General features: G+C 53.3%; 4 protein-coding genes across 4 annotated transcripts; 3 read left to right on the forward strand and 1 right to left on the reverse strand.

Moving 5' to 3' along the window:
• Window positions 1-849: 849 nt before the first annotated feature.
• On the reverse strand, window positions 850-1,930 carry BO82DRAFT_350745 (uncharacterized protein). The gene is made up of 4 exons (XM_025634237.1): window positions 1,821-1,930; window positions 1,586-1,699; window positions 1,403-1,519; window positions 850-1,327 (listed from the first exon to the last, which is right to left on the reverse strand). Exons 1-4 carry the CDS (start codon window positions 1,882-1,884, stop codon window positions 1,017-1,019), a joined length of 606 nt encoding a protein of 201 aa, XP_025496161.1. The 5' UTR covers window positions 1,885-1,930; the 3' UTR covers window positions 850-1,016.
• A 2,724-nt stretch (window positions 1,931-4,654) lies between these two features.
• BO82DRAFT_143259 (translation initiation factor 4B) lies at window positions 4,655-6,453 on the forward strand. Its single transcript, XM_025630090.1, has 3 exons — window positions 4,655-4,677; window positions 4,742-5,244; window positions 5,297-6,453. The coding sequence occupies exons 2-3, from the start codon at window positions 4,947-4,949 to the stop codon at window positions 6,361-6,363; spliced, it is 1,365 nt and encodes a 454-aa protein (XP_025496162.1). The 5' UTR covers window positions 4,655-4,677; window positions 4,742-4,946; the 3' UTR covers window positions 6,364-6,453.
• Window positions 6,454-7,582: 1,129 nt separating this feature from the next.
• On the forward strand, window positions 7,583-9,900 carry BO82DRAFT_301646 (MFS transporter). Its single transcript, XM_025632094.1, has 8 exons — window positions 7,583-7,895; window positions 7,976-7,996; window positions 8,061-8,118; window positions 8,180-8,239; window positions 8,307-8,592; window positions 8,657-9,029; window positions 9,086-9,188; window positions 9,240-9,900. Exons 1-8 carry the CDS (start codon window positions 7,800-7,802, stop codon window positions 9,686-9,688), a joined length of 1,446 nt encoding a protein of 481 aa, XP_025496163.1. The 5' UTR covers window positions 7,583-7,799; the 3' UTR covers window positions 9,689-9,900.
• Window positions 9,901-10,568: 668 nt separating this feature from the next.
• Window positions 10,569-12,588, forward strand: BO82DRAFT_301648 (pseudouridine synthase family protein). The gene is made up of 3 exons (XM_025632095.1): window positions 10,569-10,963; window positions 11,042-11,562; window positions 11,701-12,588. The coding sequence occupies exons 1-3, from the start codon at window positions 10,721-10,723 to the stop codon at window positions 12,509-12,511; spliced, it is 1,575 nt and encodes a 524-aa protein (XP_025496164.1). The 5' UTR covers window positions 10,569-10,720; the 3' UTR covers window positions 12,512-12,588.
• Window positions 12,589-13,079: the final 491 nt, after the last annotated feature.

A 13,079-nucleotide genomic window follows, 5' to 3' on the forward strand; every position in this document is an offset into this window, starting at 1 on the left:
AGCATATGAGGCGAAGGGGAAGAGTTGGATGCTTGATGATGCAACAACCGTAGTTGAGGAAGCTCGAAGAATAATCGACGATGGATAATACAACCAGCTGTCAGCGGCGGGAAAGGTCGAACCCGACGCGGGCAGAACTGGAAGCGGAAAGCCGCCCACTCCCACTACTCCCACATCCACTTTTGCGCAGTGGCCGGACTGTCCGTCGTCCGTCCGGCTCGCTCGGCAGTTTACATACGGTTGTACACCCTCGTACGAAGCCTGAAGTAAGTTAATAGCTTACGTAGTATTGAAGGTGGGTGGGTTTGCCCGTCTTTTAGGGGTGGTTCGTCTGAAGATCATCTTACAGATTTATTAGAATCGTAAAATTAAAGGTGCCTGTCAATTGAACCTGCATGTCAATCGGGTCTCATGCACACATACACACACACACACACCCTTTGACTACGACCCCTGTGACAGCCACTCGGGTCATCTGGCGTTTTGCTTGCATGGAGGTTACAGTACAACCATTTGCTTACACCACATCAAGCGCTGCAGTTCTTACTAGTATAGAGTTGCGGTTCCTGAGCCGGTGAACCTAGATAGGAGGCAAACTCATTTCGTTTGACGCTATATCAAGTCTCATGGCCTTTAATTATTTGCACAAGGCCTCGAAAGAACGCTTAGATCATGCGACGACAGTTCAACAGCTTTAACTTAGGTGATACAATCCTGATTTTGGGGTATACAAGGAGGAACAAAGTAGTGTCATATTATACATGGTGATAACTACTGCGCTTTTGCGGGCAGTAAGTTCACTAGGGCTCGCCTTTGGGGAGCAAAGCCTTCTATAGAACAATCATCAGTGCCGGAATAGCCGCATGATCTTCGCAGTGCTCCGCATCGGCGTGGCTAGGTCAAGAGTTGCAGCAAGCCAGATCTTACGCGCTTCAAGGGCCAGGGAGAAAATAACCCGTAACATTCTATTACAGCAAGGCCATTCGTGGTAGGGATTTATGGACTCGACTTTTGGGTCACCTGGTGGCTGGGTCGGACGAGGAAAGATCTGGCTCTTGAGATTTGAGCTTCTCAAGTCCTTCAATCTTTTCATCTAGGAGCGCGATCTCAGCCTCAATGCTCAGGAGCTTCTCGCACAAAATCCCCCTATAATCATCATCGGAGAGGGACTTGAGCGGAATCCATTTAGAATCGGCGATCCGCTGAAGGATCGGCTTCGATGGAGTGTTGGCCTTTTCTAATTGCCATGTGTCGATCGCATTATAAGTGCTTTGGCCCAGATAGCCTAGTGCCGAAAAGAACACCACTCCTGGAATTAGTCGACCCCCTGACGCCAGGTATTAGTATCGCAGGCAGTGTTTTCCCAGCAGCGACCGCAGGAAAGAATATTCAATCGACGTACCTAGTAGTCGGGTAACAGTGCCTCCAGCGATACCCCCTGATAGAGCGCTGACATAAGCGCGTTGCTTAGGATCGGCATTGTTTTCGAAACGATATTTTAAGATGTTCTCTCTCAAGACTGCAGGGGGTACACTCAGATCTCTGCGAAAATCAACACAACACGGAGTCAAGAGGGAACACTTACACCAAAAGCCGCTCCCGGTTGCAGCCCATTGAACACCGCAAGATAGAGAATGGATCACCGGATTAGGAGACCGGATGACACCTGCAACACCTCCATACACCAGTCCGAGAGAGCCTATCGTGGCATGTCAGTGGGCCATTTCAGTTATAGCCATGCTGTGTAGGAACTTGGATCATGGAATTCATGCGAAAAATGTACACTCGTGGAGGCTTCGCCGGGATTTGAAGGGACTAACCGCTCAAAGCTCCTGCCTTGACGAGCGGGAAAAACGTGGACTGGCTCTTGTTCTGTTCACTCATCCTGCTTGCTGTCGACATCAAAGTCAGATATTAACCCCAGATCTACTTTGTACGTTGGTTAGTTACACCTCAAGGCCGACGATCTCCCAAGTAATCGGCTCATCGCCAGGGAAAACCATAATGGTGCACGTGATCTGTGCTCTGCATAGATTGCTTTGTCATGTAGCTATGCGCATAATCCAGAATCTGATGGCTCCAAGCAGGACTTTCATGACCACACCGGCACTCAGCAGTATTCAATTCCTCTTGAATTCATTCTGTCTGTAGAGATCCCGGTCAATGGCACATAGGTCCGAATTCCTATTATCGCAAGGCTGAGAGCGCAACATGAGTTATAGGAACGAGTAATTGCGGGCGGAGGATGATGTCACCCCAGCGGGTCTCGATCTGCCCGCAATCCAAGCGGGTCCAGTTATCAACCTGAAGAACAGAGCTTGACCACTTCTCCCTTTGTCTTCTATTGCAATTGTCATTTTTTGACTGATTCCTGCCAGAATGCACCCTACGGTCTAAATGGTCATCCGGCCGAAGAGGCACCCTTCTCGCTTCTCAGCTCACAATTGGCTTGGACCTCACTCAAACCCCAGCCCCAGTGCTATTGCTTGAATTGCGTGTGCGGTAAGCGAAAGGAGCACACGACAACAGTCTGACTGACCATCTGGATGTTGGAGGCAGGCAATGCTTTAAAGCATATCTGCTCTTCTTGAAATTAGCCGAATTGCAACGCAGCCTTGAAATCTTGCTCCATACGAGTCACAAAATGCTTCAAGACCTTTTTATCGTGTTGTCCGTCGCTTGTGGGACTCGGACGCTTGATCTTGCAGTTTCTATCCTTATATCGACACCATGGCTGACTTCGAGCAACTGTTGCAGAAACCTTATTGCTAGTCTGTTCCGTCGGACGAAACGAGTCGCGTACTGCGTAGAGTGCCCATGATTGCTCTTGCCAGCGAACCTACAATGCTTTCACGCACTCAATCAAGTCAGACGCCTTTCCTTGAGCACTGTGCGCACTCAATTTCTCGGCTGTTCTCGACGATTTCCTATGCATATACTGTACGGAGTCAAAGTTCGATTGGCCGTCCAAGCCGAGCAGTCAACTCAGACCCTTCATATTCTATGGCCATCAAAAGCACAGTCTGGGACATTTGCAATTCACGCATGTAGGACGATTGACGAAAATGAGGGCATATGATTTTGATAACATAATGGCATGCCTAATGACATGCCTGGATGTGAGGCGAAACGTGGAAGACGGTTCATGATACTGACTGTACAGAGAGAGCCCACATCCTCTACTCAATTGATGCCGGGTACTGTACAGTACATTCTAATGTCTCAGCAAGCATTTGACGTTAATTCTGACCCACTGCGCAGCACTTCTGCTAGCCAAGGATTGAACACAACGACGCTGCTTACTTCTCGAGCATACGAACCGACTTGACCGTCTCATACCCTAAGCGAGCTGATCTTTCACGACGGTCACAAGGAAGCCTGCGATGGTTCACCCTTTTCTGTCCAATTGTAATGATGCAGGCGAGAGTATGCAGCAACTACAAGTGGCTGCAAGTCACCCGAGATTTTACTTCTCTTTGTTTCACAGCGGGCATGGAACCTTGCTTCCTCGTGCCCAGCCAGCTGAGGATATAATGGGGCCAGAAGCTGTAACACACACTTATGAAGAATGGCAAGAATGCAGAGAAGCCTTACCTAATTTTCCTGGTCAGTGCAAGCTGAATAGTCTGATAGAAGTCTGTCTCCATGCAGTAGTGTTGCGGATACGTCCGCAGGGAAGACTGGTGTCAACAAGAAGACTAATTCGAGGCGACATGGTTCGGGAATATTACAGGTGATGTTTCATATCCCTGCGACAGAAGTTACTGGATTGTCTACATGTCAAATCTGCCGGCTAATATGAGCAGTGAAAATGCGCTTGGCCGGGATCAGGCTTGAGGAGGAAGAGGTAAGAAGTGACGAATGAAAGACCTCCACAGCAGATAACTTAAAGTATTCAAACCTGTAAGAAGAATTGGCAAAACATGACTCAAAGAAAAGAAAGAATAAAAAACAAAAAAGAAAGTCAAGACTACCAACTCAAGTGGAGAGTTTCACACAGTCTCTCCGCAAAAAGAGTCCCAAGCAAAAGAGGGGGGTGGGTTGGGAAAGACTGGAAGGGGAAAAAAGCCCTCGGGAAGCTGGACTGGGACTTTACTTGGTTGGGTCGAGCGCCAGCAGGCCCAAAAGCCGCACCAACACTTTTTGGAGGCTGACTTTTTTAGTGTCATCACTAAAAATTATCCTCACGGATAAACCTACTTTCCCCCTCTGTTCTTCAACTGCGGAGCTTCCTTGCATCCCAACCCACCCATCGTTCATCGTCCTTTGAACGTCATCCTCCGCATTCTCTCAAGACTTCTAATTCGGAAGTCTTCTTTACCCCCATCTAACGCTCAACTTCAACCCCGAGACGCGCACAGGAACTTCCCTTGGCGCGTTTCCCCGATTCTGAACAACCGCAATCATGGGTTCGTTTGCAACCCCTCTCTGTGGCCCTGCGCGCTGTCGCAACCCACACCTCTCTACCCCTCAAAGATAGTCCCTGTTTACTGATGGATCCTTCATTTGTCCAGCGCCCGGAAAGCAGAAAGCCCAGAAGATGTCGCTAGGCAACTTCTTGGCTGATGAGTGTAAGTCCGTCGAGATATTCCCATTACCCCCGCGGGGATGAACATGACTGATGACGACTAGCCCTCGGCTCTTGGGCTGATGAGATGGACGACATGCCTTTGCCTGGTAAGTGTTTCTTATTCCTGGAAATAGTCCTAACGATCTTGGCTAATCATACGATGATTGATAGCCGGTACGTGGTTTTTGGAGCGCGCCCTCAGTCTCATCATTTCGGCATCATTCTAATCATCAGCCAGCCCCTTCCTCGACCAGCTTTGGAGGCGACCGCCGCCCTATGGGACTTTCCTCTTCTTCCGGCTTCGGTAATGGATTTGGTGGTATGGCATCTCCGCCACGAAACGAGTTCGAGGGATTTCCTAGGCTGACATACTTTGATGAAAGAACGCGAGCGTGGTGGTTACGCCGTCAGAGAACCCCTCCCTCTTCCTACCCAGCCTCCGTATACCGCCCACGTCGGTAATCTGTCCTTCGATGCGGCTTCTGCCGATATTTCCGATCTATTTGCCGAATGCGGTGTGACCAACGTCCGTGTTGTGGAGGACAAGTTGACCAAGGCCCCCAAGGGATTCGGATACGTCGAGTTTGAGACCGTCGATGGTCTGAAGAAGGCTCTCGACCTTTCTGGCGCTACTCTTCAGGGAAGAGCCATCCGTGTCAGCATTGCTGAGCCTCGTAGGTTTTGCTACTCTTTGATCCTGTTACAACTGGCTGACAACCGCTTTAGCCAAGGAGCGCGATGTCAAGGAATTTGACTGGACCCGCAAGGGTCCTCTTCCGGATGCTCCCCAGCGCCGCGTCCCTGAACGCTCCAACTTCGAACGCTCCAACTTTGGACGCAACATGGATAACATGTCTGATGCAGGCAGTGAGCGCGGTGGTAACAACCGTCGCAGCAACTTCGAAAGCGATGGCAAGTTCCGCGATTTCAACAACTGGGAGCGCAAGGGCCCTCTGTCCCCTCCCGCCCCCGTGAGAGAAGGTCGCCCTCGCAGCAACGAAGGTCCTGGTTTCAGACGCAGCTCCCCCGCCTGGGGTGAGGGCCGCTCCCACGAGGGACCCTCCCATGAGGGACGCTCTCAGGATGGCTCTCGTCCTCCTCGCCGCGAATTCCAAGAACGTCAAGAACGCACGCCCACCGCTGCCGACCTCGACAACGCGTGGCGTTCCAAAATGCGCCCCGACCAGCCCAAGGAGGCTAGCAACCCCCCTTCGCCTGCTGCCGCTCCCGCCGCTCCCGCCGCTCCTAGCCGCCCCAAGTTGAACCTTCAGAAACGGACTGTAACTGAGTCCTCGTCTCCGGCTGCCGGCGGCGAGTCTAAGGCCAGCATCTTCGGTGGAGCTAAGCCCATCGACACCGCTGCCCGCGAAAAGGAGGTTGAGGAGCGTCGCCAACTTGCCATCCGCCAGAAGAAGGAGGCTGACGAGAAGGCCAAGGCTGAGAAGGGCGAGAAGCAGCGCACCTCCAAGGAGCAGGGCAAGACCGACAAGCCGGTCTCCACGGCTGACCCCAACGGCAGAGACGTCACCGACGCTCCTCAGGGTGGCAAGAACTTCGATATCCTCCGGCAGGCCGGTGAGGAAGAGGGTGGCGAGAAGGCTGATCAGGATCAGGGCGAGGAAACGGCTGCTAAAGGTGCTGAGGCTGCTACCGATGCGGCTGCCAGCAAGACCAACGGCAGCTGGCGGAGCGCCCCCGCTGAGGCCCAGGCTGGAGCCGACGAGGAGGGCTGGAGCACAGTTGGCTCGGGGAGACAGCGCAACAACCGCCGCGGTGGCCGTACGTTCGCATAGATTCATCGATACCCCAGAGCTGTTCATCACTTGACCAAAATATCGCGCTACTACCACCAGAGCGTCCCAGCTCGCGGCACTGGATCCCTGCCGTGGCCTGGACCTAACAGCAATTGTCCGTGTGCTCTCTTCGAATAGGCCGGATTGATTTTGGTTATGTCGGTGGCTAATTTGTTTTGATGACCCGTTGTCTTCACGTCTTTGACCATTCTCCCCTTCTTTACCCCCTTCCCGATTGTCTGTTCCGGCTAGGCCCACGATCAGGATCTAGTTATTGCTCTCAGTCAAGCATGTCGAAAAGTTTCCTTTTCCCCCTTTTTCCAGTTTTTCTTCGGTTTTCCTCTGAGCTAGCTATTCCCATGTACGTGGACGAACTGTTATACACCAATGATCATGATGGCTGATGTGAAGGAAGTGAATGTATACGTTAACTGTTTCTGAATCATGGCTTCTCTCTCCTAATTCATTCTTGCAACATCAATCGCTCTTTCGTTATTGACGAACATTTTACGCTTCTCCCTTTCTGTACCGTGTGTTCGGGGTCCAGGAACGGCGTGTGGAGTCAGTCCTGTTCTTTTGCTTCGCTGATGAATCCATGACCCTAATTTGACGATACGAGCCAACAAGTTTGATAGCATGGCGAAGAGATGATGACAGTGGAGAGCCGTTAATTGACATGCACACTGGTGATTGATTTCCTGAGCACTGGACCAGAATCGTTATCCACCTCGGCCACCAATCTGTGCCCCTGTCCCATCGCGTTCGTGTCAGCGAATTTGTCCACGTATGTTTCTGCCCTCTTCGAAGCTGAACATAAGTCATTTGCGTGAGATTAGTGCAATAGTGCGATTATAGAATGATCTAGTCGAGTGCATTTATCACGGGACATAGGCTACCTTAGAAGATAGTTATCAGATACCGTAGTGTACACACACTATCTCGGCAGGGGCCACCAACAAGCGGTCACGATGATAGAGATAAGAAGAAGACGATAATCAACTACCTAGCAGTTTTAGTTACCTCCTGCACACACCAGTAGGCTGGGACAATAGACTCTGCGGATCTCAGCCGATGCCAATCAATCCCGACACCTCATGCGCTGACGATGCAGCTCTGCGAAATTTTACCTAGTCGAGTTTAGAGGCAGAGGGAGAAAAGGGCAAATCAGTCCCCATTTCCTTTCCCCACAACCGCCTATAGTTAACTAACTGACTTGTCAGCTCAGCCCACCCTTTTGCTTTGCTTTTGCTTTTATTTTGCTCCTTGGAAGAAACCCCTCCTCGTCTGTTCCCTGGCCGATGTCGCTGAGCTATTTAAACTCCTTAAGACGGCCTTGGGCCATAATGTGCAACTCGGGTGCTTCTTCGTGTTGTTGACCCTTTTCCCACTACATACGATCATACTTATCGCTCCCTCCCGTCGGCGGAACAATCGACATGACAGCGACAGACCGCGATTGCCCACCATGGAAGCTGGCCTTTCGCTCTTCCAAGACCTTTGTGACTTGGGTGGTGGCTATTGCTTGTTTTACGGTGAGTGTGGGGGAGATAAGGCTGTTGTCGCTTTACTTGTGTCCTGAACATGATGCTAATTGCCGTTTCACTGCACGCAGGACGTATTCATCTATGGCATGGTGCGGCTCTCCAGTGATGAACGCTGGTGACGAGTTATATCTGACTGGAGCGAACATTCGCTAGATCGTGCCCATATTACCGATTGTCTTGAAAACGCGCGTCTCTGTGCCGGATGATGATCGTATGTTTGCTTTGACATGGCTGTACTGTCTGACAAACCTATTGACGCAAAGCTTTCGCAGTACAGAAATGGATGTCGATCATGCTTGCTGCTTTTGGGGGCGGTATATTCTTTGGTTCTCGTGAGTGACAGCTTGCATGCCTACGCCAGTTTATATGCTCGGAGAATAAGTCCTGACCAGTCACAAGCCATCTTCGGGTACTTCGCGGACAGAAGCTCATCGCGCCAGCTTCCGTTCATGATCGGCCTGTTCGCCCTCGGCGGGACGACCGTGGTGTTCTGGTTCGCGAGGTCGTTGTCGTCGCTGGTAATCGCGCGGGCTCTGCAAGGTTTGTCGGCAGCTGTGGTGTGGACTGTCGGCATGGCGCTTGTTGTGGACACGGTGGGCAAGGACCAGGTCGGGGCGGCCATGGGATATGTCTCTATGGCTTTGACAGTTGGGACGGTGTTCGGCCCATTCATTGGTGGGATCATGTACGTTCGCGCATTCATGCTGCCAGGGCTGGAGGAAGATGGTCGCTAACGAGAACCCATGCAGGCTCTCACGAGTTGGGTACCATTCGGTGTTCCTGCTGGCAATCGCTTTGATCGTGGTGGATATCAGTCTTCGCCTGGTCATGATCGAGCAGAAGACGGCCGCAAAGTGGCTTCCGTCAAAGACAGAAGAATCCAGTGGTTTGCTGGGGAAGAGCACTGGCTACGGCGCTCTCAGTGAACAAGACAGTGCAAGCTCGCTGTGTCCACCTGATGATGTGCTCGTTGAACCGCCGGTCGAGGATGGCAGTGAGCCCGACTCGAGCGGGAAAAAGACTTCTGTACCGGGCATTGTTCGGCTGATATGCTCTGGTAAATTGATGGTTGTGCTGATGGCGACTGTCGTCGACGCCATCTTGTACTCTTCATTCGACACGGTCCGTGGTCATTGCGATTCTCATGCATCTTCTTGCAGCAACTGATCGTGATCCAGGTCCTTCCACTTTATGTCATGAAGACATTCGACTGGGGCCCGATGGGAATAGGCTTGTGTTTCCTGCCCTTATTCGCACCGTCCTTCGCGTCCCCTTGGATCGGTACGTCTATCCACTTCGTAAGCCCGGCTTGAACTGACCTTGATTTCATAGGCGACGCCGTCGACCGCCTCGGAGCCTTGCAGATCGCCTTCCTCGGCTTTTTGCTCGACTGCCCGACTTTTCTCCTATTTCAATTCGTCACTGAAAATACGGTCCAGCATCAGGTTCTGCTAGTGGTCTTCCTCTTTCTGGCTGGAGCTGCGTCAACTCTACAGATGGTCTCGTTGATGGTTGAGGTGGGACGAGTCACGGAGCGGTATGAGCGGGAATATCCTGGAATTTTCGGCCACCAGGGAGGCACTGCGCAAGCATATGGGCTGTTCAATGTGGCGTGGTCTGGCGGGCAGGTGCTTGGGCCTCTGATGGCGGGTCTTCTGGTTGATCAGGCTGGATGGGCCACGATGGTGTCGACGTTCGGAGTGATGAGTGGAGGGATTGCAGTGGTGATTGCGCTCTCGGATCGAAAGGTAATGCGAGGGCTATGCGGAAGAAGAAGCTGAGGGATGGGACTCGATGATACATATCGATGAGACTGTGTGTCAGGATTACGGAGATGATCAGGTTTCTGGGGTTCTGGTCCGCGTCCGATTCCGGACTCTGTCGATGACATTGCGAGTGTGTTAGGAGTGAGTGAGAAAATAGTGACATATACGTGGAGTTGCTAGGGTAGATTCTGTCACTTGTGTGTTACTTGTAAATGATATCAATCCATGATCTTATTAGCTCCTTCCTCCTCTAAGCTGTGATCATCCCTTTCCCTTCAACCAGTCATCATATTCTGCAGAGCATTCCCAGTTTTTGAATTACTTCTCACATCTCCGGTGCTTGGTTCTTCGCATGAGATCCTATTTGGTTGCAGTTTACCTTGACCACCGTCAGCTCTCACAACCACTTGCTGTCATCCTACACCCCGCAACCTCGAGAGAGGAGTACAGAAGTATATTTGAGGGAAGGAACTCCGGGAGACACGAGAAGAGAAACAAGCATTTTCACAGACATTCTCTACAACAAGTGACTCCAGCTCAACTTCCGAAGAATGAGTTCTCCCTCACCTTCTCAGTCGGTTCCTGCCCCCTCGACTCCCCCGGGGGATGTCAACGACGCTTCACGGGAAAGCAACCCTCTTCCAGCATCTGCCGGTGAATTGAGGAGACATTCACATCTAATGTTGTTGATGGATTGGGCCAGATCTTAGCCAAGGGAAGCATACGGGTTGGTCGCCAGAGGCAGGCAGTGCTTGAGATAGCAGTAGTGGTGCAGCTGGCTATTCCGTAGTAATTCCGATTCTTAATCAATCAAGTTGCTTGCCTTCCCCGCACCACCAAAAATTCCCGCGGGACTTTAATTTTTTTTTTCTCTGCCATTTTTCGCCGCCGTAAAGCTTAGACTACTTATCTCTTGCATCGCAAACCCCACACTACTCGCCCTCCTTTCTTCCTCCTTTCTGTCATTCCCGCCAGTCGTCGACCTTGGCTCCCTCACCCCGCGTCTTTGCATACCTGCTGCGACGAGGCCTGATCCCGACGTCCAGTATGGCCGTTGTCCCCGTCGACACGACCTTGCATGTGCCGCCTCCGGACCCGGTCCAGGAACCGCCGGCAGTGGCCGTGACTCCCTGCGACCCCTGGCCGGCGCCTTACTATTTCGAAGGCGGACTGCGCCGCGTGAAGCCCTACCACTACACCTACAACACCTACTGCAAGGAACGCTGGCGCGGGCGGGAGTTGCTGGACATCTTCCTGTCGGAGTTCCGTGATCGACCGGCCGAATACTACGTACGCTGGCCTTCCCTCATTTCCCTCCATGTCCGTTGATTATCTCATCCCCCTAACTGATCCATTTGGCGCACACAGAGAAAAGCCCTCGAAACCGGCCTCGTCTGCGTCAACGGCAAACCGGGCACGCCGCACACGGTCGTCAAGAACGGCGAGATCATCTCGCACACGCTGCACCGGCACGAGCCGCCCGTGACGGGCAAGGCGATCGGGATCATCCACGAGGACGATGACCTGATCGTCATCGACAAGCCGGCCGGCGTGCCCGTGCACTCCGCGGGGCGCTACCACTACAACTCGGTGCTGGAGATCCTGCGGTCCCAGCGGCACCCGGACTGGGTGCCGCGCCCCTGCAACCGCCTCGACCGGCTGACCTCCGGCGTCATGTTCTTGGGGAAGCACCCCAAGGCCGCGGAGATGATGTGCGAGAAGCTCAAGGCGCGCACTTTACAAAAAGAGTACGTGGCGCGCGTCAAGGGGAGGTTCCCTGATGGGGTCGTCGTGTGCGATCAGCCGATCATGTCGGTCAGTCCGAAGGTCGGGCTGAATCGCGTGCGGGCTACGGGGAAGGAGGCCAAGACCAAGTTTCGGCGGTTGGCGTATGTTCCCCCTTCGGCGGCGGGACATGCACCTGTTGATGCGGGAGAGGCTGGAGAGGTTGGCGGGCAAAGTGAGGGGGGGGATGGGAGGGTCGCGACGCCGCCGCCGATCTACGCCAACGAGGAGGAAGGCTACAGCATCGTGCACTGCCTCCCCCTGACGGGCCGCACGCATCAGATCCGCGTGCACCTGCAGTTCCTGGGACATCCGATCTCCAACGACCCGATCTATTCGAACCGGAAAGTTTTTGGTCCGGACCTCGGGAAGAACGAGACCTCCGACGAGCGCGACCAGGAGCTGATTGCCCGCTTGTCGAACATGGGCAAGACCGAGACCGCCGCGGAAAGCACCACCACTACCACTACATCCCCCAAAAACGACAGCGAGAACAGCTACCGCACACATCTCACGGCCGCGCCCCTCGTGCCGCCCGGCACCGACTCCTCGGTCGTCGAGGAGATCATGTCCCGCGAGCACGAGGCCGCCGTCGAGCGCTACCACAAGCGCAAGGGCGAGCGGCTGTCCGGCGAGCGCTGCCCCGTCTGCGACACCGAGCTGTACACGGATCCCAGCCCCGAGGAGCTGGGCATCTTCCTGCACGCCGCGGCGTACGCCGACAAGGGCGCCGACGGCTGGAAGTACACCAGCCAGATGCCGAGCTGGGGCCTGCCGCCCGCCGGCGTGGACGGCCCCCGCGCGATGCCGAACTGGGTCGATGTCCCCGAGGCCGAGGAGATCGTGATCGGGTATGGCACGGTGCCGGAGCTCGGCGGCGATGGCGAGGATACTGAGGCGGACAGGAGAGGGATCCCGGCGCTGGTCCAGGGGGTCGGGCTGGTGGATATCTCGGCGGAGAGGCAGGCGCATGAAGCTGCTGCTGCTGCTGCGGCTGCTGCTGCTGCCGCTGCTAGTGCGGAGACTGGAACTGAAGCGCAAGCCACCGCATAGATGCTTTTTTTTTTTTGATGTTGGTACATAGAACCGCGATGATATCACAATAGAAGTCCAGCCTATTTCTTCTCGTCTACTCCCTCGTCAAGCAACTAGATTGCCTAGATCACTGGGTCAAGTCACTCCAGCATCAACACCTAGACCTAGAACATCTAAACCCCGACTACATGGCCCTACAACATCCCCATCGCCACAAGGGTAACACCAGAGAAAAAAACACTACACAGACCCTACACGTGTACACCCAAGTCCCGGAGTGGACTACCCAAGCTTACAAAAAGACAAAATTCCCAGACCAGCAGCACCAGCCAAGCCACGCGCATCGCATTGACCTATCTTTATCATCTTCAAATCGCTCTGCATCAAGCCAAGCCAAGCCAAGCCAAGCCCCCCATACTTCGGAACAGAAACAAACCACCGTCCAGGTTCCCTGGACAGAAAAAACGACAAGCACAGCCCACCGTTCCCCCGTCCAGGGAAGCATATATCATCACTTCGTATGAAAGAGTCCCCAGATGATACCCGCGACTCCCGGACAACGCTTGCTCTGTCCGTTTGGATTTTT

The sequence above is a fragment of the Aspergillus uvarum genome (genome assembly GCF_003184745.1).
Source record: "Aspergillus uvarum CBS 121591 unplaced genomic scaffold BO82scaffold_5, whole genome shotgun sequence".
Lineage (NCBI taxonomy): Eukaryota > Fungi > Ascomycota > Eurotiomycetes > Eurotiales > Aspergillaceae > Aspergillus > Aspergillus uvarum.